The sequence below is a fragment of the Nothobranchius furzeri genome, chromosome 6 (genome assembly GCF_043380555.1).
Source record: "Nothobranchius furzeri strain GRZ-AD chromosome 6, NfurGRZ-RIMD1, whole genome shotgun sequence".
Lineage (NCBI taxonomy): Eukaryota > Metazoa > Chordata > Actinopteri > Cyprinodontiformes > Nothobranchiidae > Nothobranchius > Nothobranchius furzeri.
This window is the reverse complement of record NC_091746.1, coordinates 23,076,345-23,096,275: the sequence shown is the minus strand read 5'-3', so window position 1 is coordinate 23,096,275 and position 19,931 is coordinate 23,076,345. Positions and strand designations below refer to the sequence as shown.

At 48.1% G+C, this 19,931-nt stretch overlaps 1 protein-coding gene across 4 annotated transcripts in view; it reads left to right on the top strand.

The window, feature by feature from the left end:
- The first annotated feature begins 3,301 nt into the window (after nucleotides 1-3,301).
- The window catches only part of jupa (junction plakoglobin a), a 28,141-nt gene continuing 11,511 nt past the window's right edge, over nucleotides 3,302-19,931 (top strand). For 2 of the 4 annotated variants that reach the window (XM_015970268.3, XM_015970277.3), the window contains exons 1-2: nucleotides 3,302-3,477; nucleotides 18,347-18,399. In XM_015970268.3, the coding sequence (XP_015825754.1) occupies nucleotides 18,387-18,399 (13 nt within the window). In that variant the 5' untranslated portion in view covers nucleotides 3,302-3,477; nucleotides 18,347-18,386. Of the gene's footprint in view, nucleotides 3,478-3,701; nucleotides 3,811-18,346; nucleotides 18,400-19,931 lie in introns of those variants that run through there. The other 2 variants (XM_015970286.3, XM_054743978.2) reach the window with 2 other exon arrangements.

The following is a 19,931-nucleotide window of genomic DNA, read 5'->3' as shown; positions in this document are numbered from 1 at the left end:
GGTGGTCACACACACACACACACACACACACACACACACACACACACACACACACACACATCACATTTAGACACTTACAGGAACTTCTTACTTCTGTAAAAGTTTTTGCACCAACAGCACTGACTATTAATAGCCTGAACTCTTCTAAAAGAAAGAAGAAGTAGACTTTATTGGATCTGCGTGCTTCACACAACACATTTCTCTAAATCTGGAGAACAGGACGGACCTGTTTAGAGCTCCTCCCTGACTGTACAGGTGTTCAGCTGCAGCTCTTCTGTTCATTGTCCCAAAACATCTCTGGGAAAAAGACAGGCAGTACTGTCTTCCAGTTGAAAGTGATGGTTAATAATTTACCACAGTCTCCATCAGGCCGGTGCCGGTCTGCTCGAGGCCACTTCCTCTCCCCGGGACAATAGGGCCATTTCCTGAGGGGCCAGAAGCCCAAAGACACACAGGCCAGTATTGTAAAAACAGAGACATCCAAACATCTTGTTACTGAATAAAAGGCTGAGTCGGTTGTCTAGTGAGATTCATGATGTCACACAACAAGCTCAGAGCGGAGATAAATAGGTTTTGAGTTTGTGTTTGGGTCTGAATCGACGGATATCAGTCAGAGATCACGTAAAAACGGCCATCCGACTTCCTCGTTGCGTCATTTTTTAATCAAATAAACGAAGATCAAAAGCAAAAGTTAGCAAAAGTCTAAAGAGCCACTGCGCCACATCAACCCCACTCGTTTAATTCCTGGCTGATTGTCAAACTAAAGAGGCCGCTGTGCTCAGACAATGGCACCATTCATGTCCCTGCAGCCCCTGCGTCCACTGCCCATGGACGTCTGATGAAGCAAAAGTTAAAGCCAAACCGTTTTGGCAACATGGAGTCACTGTTCAGTGAACAGTCAAATAATCATCAAACCCCTGCAGCAACACATTAAAGCCCAAGCGTGTGGATTAGGCCTGGGGCTGGTTGTAAGAGTCCACACATCGACTGTGACAAATAGAGCGGCCTACATAAGCAGCAGTGACCCAGCATGCCCCGTTCCTCTCCACCACTGTCTCTTTTATTTTGAGAGGCACAGATGATGACTGTCACAATGGCTGCATGGGAGGAAGCGGGGATGATGGAGCCCGAGGCGGGACACCGAGTACAGCCTGACCTATCTGCGTCCATCATCCTGTCCGTGTGCATCCTCCTGCAGTTAGAGAGGCTTCACTGGGCGGGTTTCGTTTACGTTTCTTCATTCACATCCTCCTATTCGGTTTTCATTTGTGTATGAGTGGCAGGAATCCTGTCATGGAAATGTTTTTGTCCACACGGATGAGATGCACATCTTTTAAAAAGTGGTTCTATTGTTTAGACCAGCAGCTGTGGTGATGCAGCAAGACGTGACGAAAAATCTGCTGATCAAATGTGACAAAAAGACAAACTGGAGTATTACAATCAACTCTTATCGAACTACCTGAGCCAGGTGTGGAAGAATAAAAGCCAAGCCGCAGTGTTTAACAGCCGCGGGTGCACGGTCGCATTTGTTCTGTGATGGAAACTTCATCTGGCTCTCCAGCGCCCAACGGGGCGTTGTCATTATTTAAGGGAAAACACCCCGTGGCCGAGGTAAACAGAACAGAAACCACAGGCAGGCCTTTGAGGACACGTGCTGCAGCGTTTCTCCTTGCCTTGCTCGTCCACGTTGTGTGCCGCTCACACATCCAGGGGGAAGCTGGGGTCAGAGCAGAGCAGCCGCTCCTCCAGCGCGCGTGGTTCGATGCTAATTTCCCTGTTTGTGATGTCACAAACTTGTTTCAGGCACATAAAACCAATCACTGACAGAAAAGCAATGAGCAGATTATTTTTGTGTTTAGAGTTTAGAAGCAGCAGAGACCAACATGGCAGCACGAAAGGATGCAAGTGGCGAAGTCTGCACAACATGTCTCTTGTAAATGTTCCCTAAACGCTTGTCTGACAGCTGGCCGGTGTGCTACAGGTCAGCACAAAACCAGTGGTGTAAACCTGTGGTTTATACCCACAGACCAGTAAGACCAGTCAGTAGCTGACACACACTAAGCACACTCATGAAGCTCAGCAGTTTGCAGATGAAGGATGTGGAGCTGCAAGTCCCGCCCACTAACCTTCACACAATCATGATGTTTTCCAAAGCATCCAATAAGAAAATACTTCATGAGTCGTCAACTGTTTTCTGAAGAGCTGCAAAACCAACGAACCCTTCAGCCATCAGTTATTATCGCAGTGAGATAAACAACTACAGACTCGTGGACTGTCATGAGCACGACCAGAATGAGTCGTTTTATTTATACAGCATTTTATCGTCACAGACATACATCACAAAGTGCCTCATAGATCAAAACACAACAAGTCATAAAATCATAATGATCTTAAAACAGAAATGGATTAAAATCAGAAAAATGATGTGTAAAATGTGTAAAATGTGTAAAAGCAGCTTTAAATAAGCTGTCATTTAAGTGTCCAGACTGTGGAAGGTTCCAGGTGGACCTGAGGGCTCGGGTTGGAGCAGAAGGCTTGAACGGTTCAGTAATGTAGGGTTCTAGTCAGGACTGGGTTCATGGGTAACCAGTGCAGAAACACCAGAATAGGAGTGATGTGTGTTGGAGCCTTTAAAAATCATCTAAAAACTCACCTTTTCATCCAGGCGTTCCCTCCCTAAATGTTCAAAAAGATGGCTTTGTTCGGGTTCACACCTTCACTTTGTTTATACTCCTGATTTTATTTACTATTTTATCACTGCTATTGTTTTTCTGATGTTTTTATTGGTTAGAGGTATTTGCCCTGATCTTTATCATGTTGTACAGCGCTTTATGATTTATATCTGTGAAAGGCGCTCTAAAAATAAACTTTTACTTACTTACTCCCTGCAGAGTTCTGGACCAGCTGAAGGCGATTAAACACAAACTGTCGTGTTTCTACTTTATTTTCACGTTTCTTCCATAAAAACTGGTTACTGAGTCAGACAGGCCCGTTGGTATCTGCTGTCTCACGTCCAGAAGGCAGGTGACTCACCGTGCGGTCTGGTTTCGTACATATCAAGGTGTGGCCGTGTCACGCAGGTGAAGTGCACAAGTGCGCGTGTGCGTTTTACCTGCGTCTGATCCTTATCGACTGTAAAATAACAAATAACACGCGTTTCAGTCGACCGGAGTGTGATTTAAACCAAAACAAAACGAGTCGCTTGAACATAAAAGTGAGATTTCTGAGAAGAAAGGAGCGAGTCGGTGCGGCGGGGGGGGGGGGGGGGGGGGGGCGCTGCGTTCCGGATGGGGGCGCACCCAGCGGGGCGGAGCCTGCTCCGAGGTGTCGCTCCTTTCACTCGGTTTTTGTTCGGATCTCTGACGACCAGCTGCGGCTGTGGGGGACAGAAGTGAAGACAAATCCAGAAAAGAGTCCTCTGACCCAGGAAGGACGAACCCTGAGGTGAATTCATCCGAGCAGCTTTGGTGCGTAAAGGTACGAACCACCGGGAACCCTGCTCGTGTTTTTACTCCAACCGTCTCGTTCTCTCGTCTTCTCTCACATTCTCTTTGTGTAAAACACGTTCGGTTTTATTGCGGGTTGTTTGGACGCGTTTCGCTGTCTGCGGAGTGAACAGCAGCTCATTTCCGCATGCTTGGGAAAACTGCTGCGGAGTTTCACGTCTGGCTCCACGGCGACCCTGGGTTCTGATGACAAACAGCTGAAGTTGTTTTTCCTGTTCGGATCACCTGAGACCAGCTCCTGTAGCAGCAGGATCCAGCACGAGCCGAGTTTTGTCGCGCTTTTCTTTGCGTCCGGACGCAGCAGGTGAAGGAAGGACCCGACTCGCTTTTAGGGGGAAATGGGGAATATTAGTGGGAAACAACGGGATCAAAGAAATGGGAACGTGCGCAGGTTTTATTTATGTTTCCCTGAAGTGATTCCAGCTTAAGGTTTTTAAAAGAGGGAGTTGCGGCTCCTCAGAGGGACTCGTTCCTGATGGGGTCGGGTTAGAGCCCAGGGGGGTCGAGCCTGACCCGATCCGGCTCTTAACTCATAAAAACTTCTCATTCTTTGTTTAGAGGTTTGCGTTGATGGTCTGGAAGCTGGAAAGAGACACACAGGTCGTTGTCACTATTTCTATTAACCTGGGCTTTCTGTCTGTTGCTGATTTTTCTTCTGTTGCTTTTGTGATTTCTAAACACATTTGCATCTTTAGTTTACTGACACGTTACTAACTGTAAATAGAATACTGGACAACGCCTCCTAGTGGCCACCGACAGGGGCGTGACCAGAGGGGGGCCCTCTGGTCACGCCCCTGGACACCAAAGGCAACAGTTTCTAAGTAAATTCGTCAAAAACAGCATCCAGTAAAAAAAGTAATGTAATTTTATTTTTATTAAATGTACGATTCAGTTTTTGAGAGCCGATACCGATGTCCAACACTTCAGATTTATCTCGACTTCTTCATCATTAGTCGCGAGGAACGATCGCTGTAATTTGGTAGATTGAGAAATGTGCCGTGTTTGAATGATTGTAATTGTAGCGTGGTAATGGTGTGTTTGCTGACCCCATAAAATGTATATTAAAAAAGTAATTAGGGTTTCTGATTGGCTACGCCGACTATTGAGCGGTTAGCATTGCTAGGTGTTCCATTTAGTGGATATTTTTATTCATTTATGATCAACTTAGTAAAAAATAAATAGACGCAGCAACATTGTGGGATGTGTCTCTATTCAGCCAATGTGTTTATGTTTATTTATTTGGCAGACGCTTTTATCCAAAGCAACTTACAATTTATAACCATGTTGTGATCTGTGGGGGAAACCGGAGTACCCGGAGGAAACACACGCATGCATGCGGAGAACACGCAACTCCACGCAGAAAGGCCGCAGCCGAGTTTCGAACCTGCAACCTTCGTGCTGCGAGGCAACAGTGCTAACACCTGCGCCACCATGCAGCCCAGTATGATGTACGGTTGTGGTCTTCTTGGTGCCGTTGCAAAGCAGCAAGAGAAAATCATATTTTCTGGTCTAACTCACCAAGTTTAACCCAAACTAGCAGATCATCCAGACGTTTTGACTTATGGGCTCAGAATTCATTTTCATTATCTCTGATCAATCAAAATTGGCCAAAATCCGATGAGAACAGAGACGTCCTTTGTTGTCCCACGATGGGGACGTTTGGTGAAATTTAAATTTTGGGTCTCAGCATTTCTTTTTGCAAAACTTCAGCTGTCAGTTGAACCATTGTTTGGGGTTCCAGATGTTTGTTGTTGTGATGTTTTGTGCCAGACGTCATCAGAAAGCTGCAGAGCAGAGACAGCGGTTTCCAGCTGGTTTTTAGACGAGTGCCTCCAGCTGAGGCTGAGCTGGACTAGGCCACGTGGCTCAGTCCTGACCCGGTTCGTGGTCCAGCAGTGCATTTGGGAAAACCACGGCCCCCCCAGAGAAGATGGGTGGGGGTGACTTACTGTAGATGTTACAGATGTGTTGGTGCGGTGCTAATCCCCTGCCACCTAATTCCCTGATGCTGTCCTACATTAAGAGGCCCGGAGATCCTGTAAACGGTGCACTCTTGAAAGGCGATTACTGGCTGACACACATCCACCTCCTGGCGGAGTGTGCATGTTTGGTTTCTGGTCTTGCCCGTGTGTGTTGGAGCCTAAAGATGTGCAGCTCTGTTACTGATCACACATGTTTGAACACCTCGATTCTTTCTGTTCTGCTTTCAGTGCAAATCTTCATCATTGCAGCTGCTGTCAAGTCCACAAGAATATTCACGCAAGTGGCAGCCGTTTGCTGTTTAATCAGGCTTTTTTCCTCCTAAATGGTGAGAGCTTTAATGCATACAAGGAATGTGCACTGAAGAGGATGGTTTCAGAAAAAGTATTAATCTTTCTCAGCTTCTATTTTACGAGTTTTCTGCTAACAGCAAGTCAGACGCAGCGGTGAAATGCTAATCGAGCATTTCCAGCTGAGCTCTGCCCAGAAACTCCATAAAGTTAATAATTTACCTTCGGCAGTTTGCTTGATTGGATCAAACAAGTAGAAGAAAAGCTCTCTTAACTTAGGACGTCAAAGACCTAATGGCCGCTCCTCACCATCAGTGGCTCTTAAAAGCCCGCGGAGGTCTAGCAGGTTGGACGTTGAATTCGGCTGCTATCTAAAGCTGTCTGAAACGCCCACACACCCGCTTCCTAGAAACCGCTGAGTCCGACTGTTTTCGTTTAGTGCCCTGATAAGTTGTTCATTATTCAGGCATGAAGGGAGCAAAGTTGATTCCAGATCTGACTCTAAAGAAAGTTTTCACAGCCGGGTGATTTGGCAGAGTGTTGCTTAGCCGTGTGGTGTCTGTTTGCCCTCCCGTCTTTTAATTACACCTCTGTGAGAGATTGTTGGGTGTGGCAGAAAGCAGAGAAACTGGGACGCTTGACTTGGTCCACAGGCAACAAAACATTCACAGGGATACTCGTCCTTTCGGTGAAGCTCTCGTTCGCCTTTCCTCAGTGGCCTCAGTGTCTTGTTAGTGGAAAAGCTCTGGCGCTCCTGTTTCAGGAAGAAGTTAGCTGGAGGAGTGTGGAGCAGAAATCCTCAGGATTTGGAGTCTTAAAGGGAGCCTAAGTCACTTCCGCACCGGGTCCCCGGAAGAACGAAAAACAAAAGCAAGTCAACGAGGCTAAAAACACTATTTTCTAACCCGCTCTGCCTTACGCCCTGGATCACATGTGTTGTACCACAATTTAAATAAAAAGTACCGATGGGTGTTTCGACCACGCCAGTCACGTATTTTGAGATTTATCAGCTTGTGGGAGTTCGTAATTAGCATGACTACACACCAGAAATCAGCACAACGCATATGTGACATATGTGCCTCTCGACCGGAAAAGGGTGGCTTGCCACCTCCGGGTCGGGGGAGAGGTCCTACCTCAAGTGGAGGAGTTTAAGTATCTCGGGGTCTTGTTCACGAGTGAGGGTAGGAGGGATCGGGAGATCGACAGGCGGATTGGTTCGGCGTCTGCAGTGATGCGGACGCTGAGCCGATCTGTCGTGGTGAAGAGGGAGCTGAGCCAGAAAGCCAGGCTCTCGATTTACCGGTCGATCTACGTCCCAATCCTCACCTATGGTCATGAGCTTTGGGTAATGACCGAAAGAACGAGATCGCGGAGACAAGCGGCCAAAATGAGTTTCCTCCGTAGGGTGGCCGGGCTCAGCCTTAGAGATAGGGTGAGGAGCTCGGACATTCGGGAGGGACTCGGAGTAGAACCGCTGCTCCTCCGGATCGAAAGGAGCCAATTGAGGTGGTTTGGGCAATCGGTCAGGATGCCTCCTGGACGCCTCCCCGGGGAGGTGTTTCGGGCATGTCCTGCCGGCAGAAGGCCCCCGGGTCGACCCAGGACACGTTGGAGAGGTTACATCTCCAATCTGGTCCGGAAACGCCTTGGGGTCCTGCCGGAGGAGCTGGTGGACAAGGCCGGGGAGAGGACGGCCTGGAGCTCCCTAATTGGGATGCTGTCCCCGCGACCCGGACCCGGATAAGCGGAGGAAGACGAAGACGAAAGCATATGTGACATCAGCACATAAGCTCCTCCCCCTAGCGTAGCTGCTACTCACCACATGACCAGATTCATGGGGGTTCTTCCCTCCTGTGGGAAGTTTGCTGAACTTACAGCCATTTTCCCTCAGTTTTCTCCGTGTCTGGTTCGATGACGTCACTTTGGTGAAGCACATTTGTAGTCCTGGACTTATCTCACACAAAACCTAAAATATCGTGTCCCCCCCCCCCCCCCCCCCCATTAGAAAATAAGCGCGTTCTTGGTATCAAAATGTGTCTTTAAAACTCAAGGACATCATACGTGAAATCCTTGGAACAAAACAAGCAGAACTAGAAAATGGCTGGTTTAGTTAGTAACACCACAATATTAAATTATAAACAGTTGTATGGTACCGAAGTTTGTTTTGGTTTCATTTGTAGTTTTTAACACACGGTCTCCTCATCAGAGTTATTCCAGAGGGATTAGAAGAGGATTAGGAGTCCATGGAGCTGGCTTTGTTTTTGTGTCATTTAGAAACTGTTGTTAAAGATTTTTTTGAACAACACTACAATGAGAAAATACAAAGTTGTCTGCTATTTATCATATTAATCAAAAATTGTTATTTCGGGAAAATAATATATATTTAATTTAAAAAGCTGTTTAAATAATTATTGAACACTCAAAAGTATCGAAATTTGGTACCATTAAGTACCGGTATCGATTAGTAGGTACCATTGATTCAAATGTCAAACGTACCCATCCCTATCTACCACTGACTCTGTTTGCTCTGCAACGTTGATGTTTCATTTCCACCAATAACTCAAGTCTGGAGGAGTTCTGCTGTGTGGTGGAGTTGCTAATGCTAACAGTTAGCTTCTACTAGCTGAGACGTTCTCTGCTGTTTCCTGGACGCTAAACCAACAACAGCCTTCCCCGTTGTGAGTCCAGATGGGTGAGTCCATGAATGTTAGTGACAGTGTGACGTAGATCTGTCAGGATTTTCTATTCTAGAGTTTCACCGTCTGTTTTCTACCAGAAGCTACTGCAGGAGATAGGTGTAGGAGACCATCTTCATGTCCAGCCTGCCTGAAACACTCGGAGACCCGTTAGAAACAGACATCAGGTTAGAAAATGCTTTCATCGTGAACCTGCTCTTGGAGGCGTGTGTTGGAGTGCTGAATGGGAGCTTCAGTGAGTCAGCGCCGTTGTTCTTCATCCATTCAAAGTTTAGATGTTTGTCTTTGACAGCAGCTTGTTTTCAGACATCAGGATGAGTCACTCCTGTTGGTTTTTACAGTTTTCATGAACTTTAATTTGCCAGATATGCCTTAGGTTCTCGTCGGGTTCACCCTTCTCTCCTAGGCGGCGAGCCCCTCCGCCCCATCCTGCTGCCTCGTGTCCCTAATCTCCCTGAATTATGAATCATCTGTCGCATCGCCTCAGTGCTCAGACACACTGACGCATGGCGGTGGCAGCTCCAGAAGAAAGTCGGCATCAGGCCGTCAGCTTTTGGCTGCTGGACCCACGGAGCCGTCTTGATGTGCTCCAGTCCTTTGGGATGCACCCAGCGGGGACACTTGAGCATCAGTCAGTGGGACAATGCTGCTTCTCTCTCTGTGCTGGCAGAGACTCGGTTCATCCTCTTCCTTCCCTTTCATCAACCAGCCAGCGTGGGGGGGGGGTCTGTCTTCCTTTAGCTTCTACCAAGCCTTAAAGGTAAACTATTCCTCCCAGATTTCTACTGTTAAACCTAAACGGTCCGTATAAATTAGAATTCTCCGTCTGAAGGATCATGATGTTTCCTGCTGAATCTGAACTTCACGGCGTTGGGTGGACTCCTGCCGGGCGGTGCAGACACAACATTTGTTGCTACTAAGTTGGGTTTGTTGCTTTCGTTACCCGTTCCCTTCCTCCTTTATCCGTTTGGTGTAACGTGACCCTGGTCAGCACTCAGGCACCTCCTCAGAGACCGCTCACATTTCCTCTGGTTCACAGCGAACCCAGAGGGAGTAAACAGCTCCGCTCCGGTTTACAGCCACCGAGCTCCATCCACTGGCCTAATTCCAGTCATTAGAGAAGCGGCGGTGAACCGCTGACAGAACAAGGGCCCTCAGCCATTCTGCTGCTGCTCTTCCTACTTTATTCATCCGAAGAGGTTGCGTGTGTTGTTTGGGAAGTTTCCGGATCAGATCACAGGAGCTTTGTGCTTTTCATGCACGTTTTCATAAACTGACTGTTGCAGAAGGAAACGGCAGTAACATTGAATGGTGACTCTGCTGCAGACGTGTTTGAGTCTCTAATGATCACCTTTAGCTGCGTGCTCATTTTACAGCATGTAGAGCTTCTCTGATTAAACTTCCTGTCTGCTACCGGACAGCCTCACAGGCGTGCTGAGTCCGATAAAACGCTGACCACCACCACAGCAAGTCCACTAGCCAATGCGAGCGGCTATTCCAGTTTGCCCCAAGCTGCCGTCACGGTGCAGCGACGGGAACGGGGCAACCGGCGGGGTCAGCGGGCATGTTGAGCTTTATCCCGTCGACACAGCTGGACCTCAGGTCTGAGGAGAAGACAGGACTGCTGGATGGATGGAGCTTGTCTGGAGGAGGGGCTGGTGTTGGAGCAGGATGTGAGTCAAAGTCTTGTGGGAAACCGATAAGACGTACAGGAGTGTGAGTGGTCTGACATGGTGTGTGTGTGTGTGTGTGTGTGTGGGGGGGGGGGGGGGGGTCTGTGTGTCCTACAGTTCATCAGTCCAGATGGTGCGGGGAGCTTTACAGATGTGTGCAGGAATAATCTGCTTTATTTGCTTGTCAGCCCAAACACAAGACTAGCAAGTCTGTCAGGAATCGCGTTCAGAGCAGATCAACGCCGCAACGCCTCGTCTCCCTGGAGGTGTGTGTGTGTGTGTTTCTGCTCAAATCTCATGAACAACTGGACCGATTTAACGAAACTCCCTGGAAGTCTTCATTGGGGGTTTATTCAGACCTGAGTGGAATCGAGTCGGCCCGATTCAAGATGGCGGCCAGCCACAACGCACAACGATGGTGGTGATGGCTCAGCTTTCTGCATGGAGAGCAACAGTTTCAGGTGATGGTAGCTGAGAGCATAATCCCAACAGATGTTAAAGCTGAAGTCCCGATAGTCGTGGAAGGTGCTCTCCACATCAGATCTATGCCCTGGGGCAGGGGCGAGCAGCAGACATGACTGCACTTGGGAACCATTTGGTGGGTTAACCACCCCAATCCAACCCCTTCATGCGAAGTGTCATTCTGGGAGGGTCCCATTTTTAAAGGTCACTGAAAAACCATTTTTATGTCTGATTCTGACGGGTCACTCTGAGTGTTTCATGCAGGCTGAACATGAAATAGTCTCCTACACCTATCTCCTGAAGTAGCTCCTGATAGAAAACAGACGGTGAAACTCTAGGATTAGAAAAGCCGGACGGATCTATGTCACACTGTCACTAACATTCCTGTGGTCTGAGGCTAAGTTGGGATGTGGGCAGCTTGGGCTTGTGTGGTTCTTCACCCTGAGAACGACACAAGTCATTCATTCCAGCTCGAGACCACTGCAGATGTGTTGATAAAACCAGTGAAGCACTCCTTTAAAGCCTTTGGTATGACGCGACCGTGGATTTGAACCCACGATCTCCCAGTCTGCGGGCGGGGCAGTGAAGGAGATGGCGTAAGGTCGATGCAGAACGTGTTCCTACGGTTCTCTAACTCAGTCCCTCTCGCATCCAGCTTCAGCAGAGTGATGCTTTGAGCCTGTTTCTCTTGTTTCCAGTCTTTGGAGCTCTGCATCTCGACATTAAAGCACAACTTCTTTATTCTGTTTGAGGAGACTTTGTGTTCTCACGCAGGTGAGCTACAGCCAAGCAGAGCACAACTACGAAACCGCTGATTTATTTCACCTTCCAGCTTTCCAAACAGGCACAAGCCTGAATAAGAAGCGACTCCAAGCTCCGTGGAGCGTGTTTGGGTCCAACTGGAATCTAACCAGAGTTCGCCTCTGGGCCCCTGGGCCTTTTCTTGACCTGATTTATTCCTGCCATGATACAAAGAAGAGCTAAGCCAGCGAGTGGAGTCACAATCCACTGAATGTTTTTCATTACCACTCCCAGTTCGCTGCTCCAGAACCTGCTAGTGATCTGTTCTGAGGCGTGAAAGGCGTCTCCGCCATCATCCATGTGATCTTCAGCCGCACCCTGATTAATCACCTGCTGTTGCTGGGGGGGGGGGGGGGGGGGGGGGGGCAGCACTCCCTGTTTGACATGCCTGTGAGGGGGGGCTGTGCTCTCGTCCCTAACAGCAGAATCACTCATCCTTTGTCCCAGAAGTCCTGCACTCGTAGTTTGAGCCGTTTAAGTTTAAAGTCTTCTGAACATGCAAGCTGTTGTTTTTCGGCTCGTTCCGGAGAGACCAAATGTAAAATGTTAGCGTGGAATGTCACACCAGCGCTCCAGCAGCCGGCGTGGAGCGATTCCACGTCTGTTCTTCTGTCACAACTTGCTCGCTGGCAGCTTTCACCGATACACATTCCTGGTTCCTCTTTTGTTTTTTATGTGAAGAAACGTCCCGGAGTCATCCAGAGGCTGTTGCTCAACAGGGAGGTGTGTGTGTGTGTGTGTGTGTGTGTGTGTGTGTGTGTGTGTGTGTGTGTGTGTGTGTGTGTGTGTGTGTGTGTGTGTGTGTGTGTGTGTGTGTGTGTGTGTGTGTGTGTGTGTGTGTGTGTGTGTGTGTGTGTGTGTGTGTGTGTGTGTGTGTGTGTGTGTGTGTGTGTGTGTGTGTGTGTGTGTGTGTGTCATAAACGAACACGTTGGACTTTTGCTTTATGAGCTTTAATTAAAGTAGTTGACGGTTTTAAATGAAGAGGAGGAAGACGCATCGATGAAGCTCTCCTCTAACGGTGTTTCCACGGCAGCAGGCTGGGCGGGTTACGGCATTGCAACAGTTGCTAAGCCCGCTGCCTCGCCCTGGGAAACACACACTCTGTCCCTGATTTACAGACAGCCGGGGACGTACATGACAGGCTTTTTAACACAAACTAGACTTAAATGTGACTTTAAACAAAACATGAAGCATTCCGCTTTTCTCTGGCTGATGAGCGAGAGCTCGTCCTGTGTTGACACGAAGCCCCACCTCTCTAGATGGAGATGTGGGAATGCTGCATGAGTGTGAGGAGAGTTGTCAGTGGCTCGGTGAGTCAGTGCATCGTGCACGGCAGCATGTAGCTGCATGCACAGGCGGCCCTCTGGGGCCCGGTCCCCGCGGGACTTCACGTCTCTGCAGCTGAAACTCACCGAGCTGCTTCTCCTCTCCGAAGGCGACTCGAGACAAACAGACGTGTCGAAACCACACAAGAATATCGAGTTTAGGTAAAAGCATTTCCTTCAACTGATGAGGAGGGAAATGGAGGGCGCATGCAGAATTTCAGTGTTTAGTCCAGCCAAGTGCAACAAACTGAGCCCAGATCAGGTCAAGGCCGCCGCTTGACTCGGAGCACTCCTCGTTTTAGCTCGCACGTTTACGGGAACATCTTGTTTCACGTCAGGCTGCTAGTTTTCTTGTCACTCAACGTGTTTTATTGGTCGTGAAGTTGGAACCTGCTCGTCATTTCTTGTTGCTTGAATGTCTAAAACCTGATGTCATACACAAGGATGTTTATGTTGGTGAGGCTGAATACCTCTAGGGCATCTGCAGTGTGTGTGAGGCATGCCCCACTTAAAGAATCAAGCATCTGAAGACACTGGCCAGCAGCACAGAGCTCACGTCGTACGTCACGCATGCGTCACGCAGCAGCGGGCAGCTTTTAGAAATGCACCTTTCTTTGGGATTTAAAGGGACTTTATGGAGTTTAGAATTTTTATGCTCGCGATTGCCCCCTCAGGCCAAAAGCATAACGGCAGCTTCAATAGAAGGCTCGTGCACGAGGCGCGCATGCTGTACGTGCACACTCCTTAACGAAAATAACAGCTGAGACAGTCCCGTGTGTGTGTGTGCGTGCGTGCGTGCGCGTGTGTGTGTGTGTGGCCCGGAGGACAGGTGAACACGCAGCTAATTAATTAAATAATTTGGTTCTGTACCTTTCTCTTCAGCACAGCCGACAAAGGTTTATGATGGGTCAGTCCTCCTGCACGCTCAGATCATTCCCTTCCCTTGCTTGAAACATTGTTCCAAAATGAAAGTTGAACCCACATCTTTTTTATCTGTGAATTCAATGCCGTTCAGCGAGTCTCAAATGAAAATTTGGGCATCTTACTGTAAAAAAATATACCAATAATGTAAAAAATAAACTATGTTCACATCCAGAATCAAACCCGGGTCTGCTGCACGAGAGTCCGACTAGGTGAGCTAAAGCACCAGTGGCGTCTTCTGTATCTGTAACATTTATATCCTTGATGACAGCTGAAACAACGTTCAAAGAACTGTTCAGAGCAAAAAAGGCTATTTTGTTGCTAATTTGCAGGAAATATCTAGAAGAAAGTAGCTAAGGGTCCTCAGAAATGTAGCTAGGTTCATCACTAGGCGTTAGGAACAGCGACAAAGTCGCCGAGTTGGCACTACCTCTCTCTCTGCTGCTAAAACTACTGATAGCAAATGCTACGGGCGATGCCTGAGCGTGAACGCGCATGAAGCAGCCTGCTCGACCCGAGCAACTCTCTTTTTCTGTGATTTTACAGAAAAACAGGCAATCACAGTAAAAATGCCAGGGCTCATTCTACAGGACCAGGGCATTGCAGGAGAATGTATGAAGAAGAAATTTATTATTTCTATACATGTTTTGGCTGTCAAACTTCCATAATGCCCCTTTAAGGGGGTATGTGTGGCGACTGATACTCCTGCTGCAGGAATCTGGCAGACGTACCTGCGCAGGTGCTGACAGGCCAGTGGAAGCACTGGAGTTGTGTCGCGCATCGTGTTGTAACTGTCTAATCTTCATGCTGATCAGGTGCAGGCAAGTGAGAGGATTACTTCATGTTATAACTTGAATTAGGTGTGAGTTTAAACTTGCAGCAGGTTGGTTATGAAATCTGTAGCACTGATGGAGACGAGCGCACTCACACAGTCGTTGGTCGAGTTCGTTCTATAATAATAACAATAACAATAATAATAATTACAACAATAATAACAATATTAATAATAACAATAACAACAATAATAACAATGATAACATAATAACAATAACGACAATATTAATAATAATAACAATAACAATAACAAAAAAATAATAGCTGAAGGTCAGAGCTGGATGAAGCTAGGAGGACCACATCATCCGCAAAAAGCAGAGACGAGATTCTCCTGCCACCAAACTCGACACACTCCACACCACGGCTGCGTCTAGAAATTCTGTCCATAAAAGTGATGAACAGAACCGGTGACAAAGGGCAGCCCTGGCGGAGTCCAACCCTCACTGGGAACAGGTCCGACTTACTACCGGCTATGCGGACCAAACTCACGCTCCTCTGGTAAAGGGACTGAATGGCCCTTAACAGAAAGCCACCCACCCCATACTCCTGGAGCGTCCCCCACAGGGTGCCCCTGGGGACACGGTCATAAGCCTTCTCCAAATCCACAAAACACATGTGGATTGGTTGGGCAAACTCCCATGCCCCCTCCATCACCCTTGCAAGGGTATAGAGCTGGTCCACAGTTCCACGGCCAGGACGAAAACCACATTGCTCCTCCTCTATCTGAGATTCAACTATCGATCGGACCCTCCTCTCCAGTACCTTGGCGTAGACCTTTCCAGGGAGGCTGAGGAGTGTGATCCCCCTATAGTTGGAACACACCCTCAGGTCACCCTTCTTAAAGATGGGGACCACCACCCCGGTCTGCCACTCCCTAGGAACTGCCCCCGATGACCACGCAATGTTGTAGAGACGTGTCAACCATGACAGCCCTACAACATCCATAGCCTTGAGATACCCAGGACGAACCTCATCCGCCCCCGGGGCTCCGCCGCTGTGTAGTTGTTTGACTACCTCAGCAACTTCTGCCCCCGAGATCGGACAGTCCATCCCCAGGCCTCCCAGCTCTGGTTCCTCCTCGGAATACGCATTGGTGGGATTGAGGAGCTCCTCAAAGTATTCCTTCCACCGTCCGACTATAGCCTCAGTTGACGTCAGCAGCTCCCCATCCCCACTGTAAACAGTGTGAGCGAGTTGCTGCCTTCCTCTCCTGAGGCGCCGGACAGTTTGCCAGAACCTCTTTGGAGCCGATCGATAGTCTTTCTCCATGGCCTCACCAAACTCCTCCCACGCCCGAGATTTTGCCTAGGCAACTGCCACTGCTGCACCCCGCTTGGCTATCCGGTACCTGTCTGCTGCCTCCGGAGACCTTCAGCTCTTGCTGGGTAGGTTCGCGGCCGAATGTGAAGCGGCTGGGATGAGGATCAGCACCTCCAAATCTGAGACCATGGTTCTCGACCGGAAAAGGGTGGCTTGCCACCTCCGGGTCGGGGGAGAGGTCCTACCTCAAGTGGAGGAGTTTAAGTATCTCGGGGTCTTGTTCACGAGTGAGGGTAGGAGGGATCGGGAGATCGACAGGCGGATTGGTTCGGCGTCTGCAGTGATGCGGACGCTGAGCCGATCTGTCGTGGGGAAGAGGGAGCTGAGCCAGAAAGCCAGGCTCTCGATTTACCGGTCGATCTACGTCCCAATCCTCACCTATGGTCATGAGCTTTGGGTAATGACCGAAAGAACGAGATCGCGGATACAAGCGGCTGAAATGAGTTTCCTCCGTAGGGTGGCCGGGCTCAGCCTTAGAGATAGGGTGAGGAGCTCGGACATTCGGGAGGGACTCGGAGTAGAACCGCTGCTCCTCCGGATCGAAAGGAGCCAGTTGAGGTGGTTTGGGCATCTGGTCAGGATGCCTCCTGGACGCCTCCCTGGGGAGGTGTTTCGGGCATGTCCTGCCGGCAGAAGGCCCCCGGGTCGACCCAGGACACGTTGGAGAGGTTACATCTCCAATCTGGTCCGGGAACGCCTTGGGGTCCTGCCGGAGGAGCTGGTGGACAAGGCCGGGGAGAGGACGGCCTGGAGCTCCCTAATTGGGATGCTGCCCCCGCGACCCGGACCCGGATAAGCGGAGGAAGACGAAGACGACGAAAAAAATAATAATAATTACAACAACAATAATAACAATACTAATAACAACAATAATAACAATAACAATATAATAACAACAACAATATAATATAATAATAACAATAATAATAATAATAATAGTAACAATAATAATAACAATAATAGCTATAACAACAATAACAACTATAATAATAATAATAATAATAATTACAATAATAATAACAATTATAACATTAATAATAATCATGCATTTAATTAAAGGCGTCTTTCAAAACCCAAGGTCACCTCACAAAACCAATAAAACTTGTACACAAAGTAAGAATAAGATCATTTAAACAATAGAATTACACAGGAGATACTATAAATGACAGAGTGGAGGGTTTGTGGACTAGAGAGTGTAAGCCAGTTTGAACAGGATTTGGATTTGAATGAGAGGAGTTAGTCTGTGTTTCGGATGTCAGGAGGAAGGGAGTACCAGAGCCGAGGAGCAGAGCGACGGGAAGCTCTGTTTCCAGCGGCGGTGAGACGAGCAGGAGGAGCCACCAGGGAGCGAGATGGTCAGATCCCTCCAGTCAACAGGGTGGCTCCAGCAGCTAACGCTAACGTTTTAGCTCAAACGTCAGCCCTCGAGAGCCAAGATCCTGCAGGTTTTAGATGTTTCTCTGCTCCAACACGCCTAGTTTTAATTAACAAGATTGTAGACCTTAGACATGCTGCAGAGGCCGTTTAGTCATTGAATCAGAAGCGTTTAGAGCAGGAATGCAGCAACCGCTTCTCCAGGACCTGAACTGGATAGCTCTACTTTTGTTTGGATGTTTTTAGTGGCCATCTTTAGCCAGGCTGACTGGATGTCCATCAGGTGTAGGTGAACAACCAGTGGCCACTTTGTGAGGGTTTCACTAAAATCCACAAAGCCAGATTAAATGACTGAATTACAGAAAACATTGTGAGAAGTTTAGACCAAGATGGAAATGGAACGTTTTCCTCATGTGTTTCTTTTCTGGTAGGGATTCAGTTCAGATCTCTGGCTTCAAAGTGATTCACTTGGTCAAGCCGTGTGAGATTATCAGACATAAATCCCTAATCCAAACATGCAATTTAGAAGGAAACAGGATCTGGACACGTTGTTACAGGAGTCCAGTCATAATCTGCAAAGTGAAATTCCTCACACCTGACCGTAAAACACCCAAAAGGTGGAACTGACCGGACTCGTCCCATGTTTGTGAGACACTGAACCTGCTGTTTTTGTTCAAGTTCAGGCAGAAACGTCTGAAAAGTCCAGTAACGGTCGTGTTCTCAGAGATTTTAATGCACACACACACGCACACACGAGTCCAAACCTGACGAGTGAGTTCCCGATTGCCTAACGCCAGCAGCAGGCTGCTCCCACTGCTGTTTGGGCGGGACTTGGGGTCAAAGGTCGGCTGAGAATTCCTGACATGCTGCGTTTTCACCCCCCCGCGTGAGTTCGCTCTCCCTCCTCCTGACGTCGCCGCCGCTGCCGCTTCGTGCTGTCGATTTCAGGTCAGAGTGCCTCGCTGCGGGGTCGGAGGGCCCAACGTGGGATCTGTCACTCCAGCAGAGGAGACGGCAGAACGACAGGCTTGTGCAGAGCCGCTGCACGCACGCCAGAATGTTTAGGAATGAGTGAGAAGATGGGCGTGGAGTCAGATGTGTCCTCATGATTTGTGGTTGAGGAATTCTGGGAAATCATTGCTTTGGTTCTCTTTCTGTCGCAGGTTTGCTCCATCGCTGTTGCTTTGAAAACACAAGACCAGGATGGCGATGCAAAGTAAGAAACCCCCTTTCTGTTCATTTTACCATCTTCTTTCCAATAATCCAGGCAGATTGTGCTAATCTGGTCTAAAATGTGACCAACTCCTCAGCAACACCAAGAAATCCTTTAAAGGAAGTAATCCGCCTGCATCCTGATAACACTTTAACCCACTTTGTGAGGTTTCAGTCCGACGATCGGATTTACATTCATGTGACTTATGAATTTATATTTATGAATGAAATAATCATATTTGCGTCCTGTCCGTAAAAAATCACATGCAGGACCAGACAAAGGAATTTAACACATGGAAATAAATACTAAGGAAGAAAATATTAATTCAAATGGTAAAATTTGGCCTGAAGATGAATATTTATATGGAAAAAAGTTATAATTTGTCGTACAAAAAGGGAGAAACAAAACTACTAATGATGAAGTCAGTCATCGTCACACGTTGGTGGTGACATCACACGACGGTGAAATTCCTGTCTGCATGTGACCCGTCCTCGTGGGGAGCTGCAGCGGCGGCTGTGCTCGGGAACTACCTGCTGGTTCAACTCCCAGTCCAACCCCCTAAAGCTGAGGCTGAGGCGTTGGGTCCCATCGTTAGTCTTTGGTACGACCCGACTGGGATTTGAACCCCCATCTCCCAGTCCCAGGGCGGACGCTTTACCACTAGGCCACTGAGAAGGTTAAGAAACACTAAATAAGCTGATTGTAGTGTAATCTAATTCATCAAATCTCATTTTTTCTATTGGATTAAGCGTCCGTTTCGCCCGGTAATCTGATGCACTTTTCTTTAAGAATTTTCTTTGTTAAATAAAAAGTGGAGACAAAACAGGAAATATTATTTTTATTTGCTGTTTTTGCGTTTGTTGGCTTTCTGTATCACTTTAAATAGAAACGGCTTCATGATGATGACCTCCATCTTCAGCTAACGCTTAGGTAAAGGTCACTTCCTGCAGACGTCTGAAGGTTTAAGAGTAGATGGAAGTTTTCTGCTCTGAACCCCGGTCCTGCGCCGTCGGACTGGAATGATGGAGATCACACAGCCGTGGTGAATTCAACTAAAGCTAAATCCCTAATCTGTGACGGGAATAATGGCGCTCATCGCTGTATCAGTGACGCATCATCAGACAAATAATTTTCCCTAACTTTCCAAAGCTGTTCCCGTTACCGATGAGGAAATGCAGCGTGGGTAGTTGTACCTGATTGCTGTTTTAGTCCATAACGGGACATCCACCGGCTGTTTTAGTCCATAACAGAATGTCTACCGGCTGTTTTAGTCCATAACGGGACATCTACCGGCTGTTTTAGTCCATAACGGGACATCTACCGGCTGTTTTAGTCCATAACGGGACATCTACCAGCTGTTTTAGTCCACAACGGGACGTCTACCGGCTGTTTTAGTCCATAACGGGACGTCTACCGGCTGTTTTAGTCCATAACGGGACATCTACCAGCTGTTTTAGTCCATAACGGGACGTCTACCGGCCGTTTTAGTCCATAACGGGACATCTACCAGCTGTTTTAGTCCATAACGGGACGTC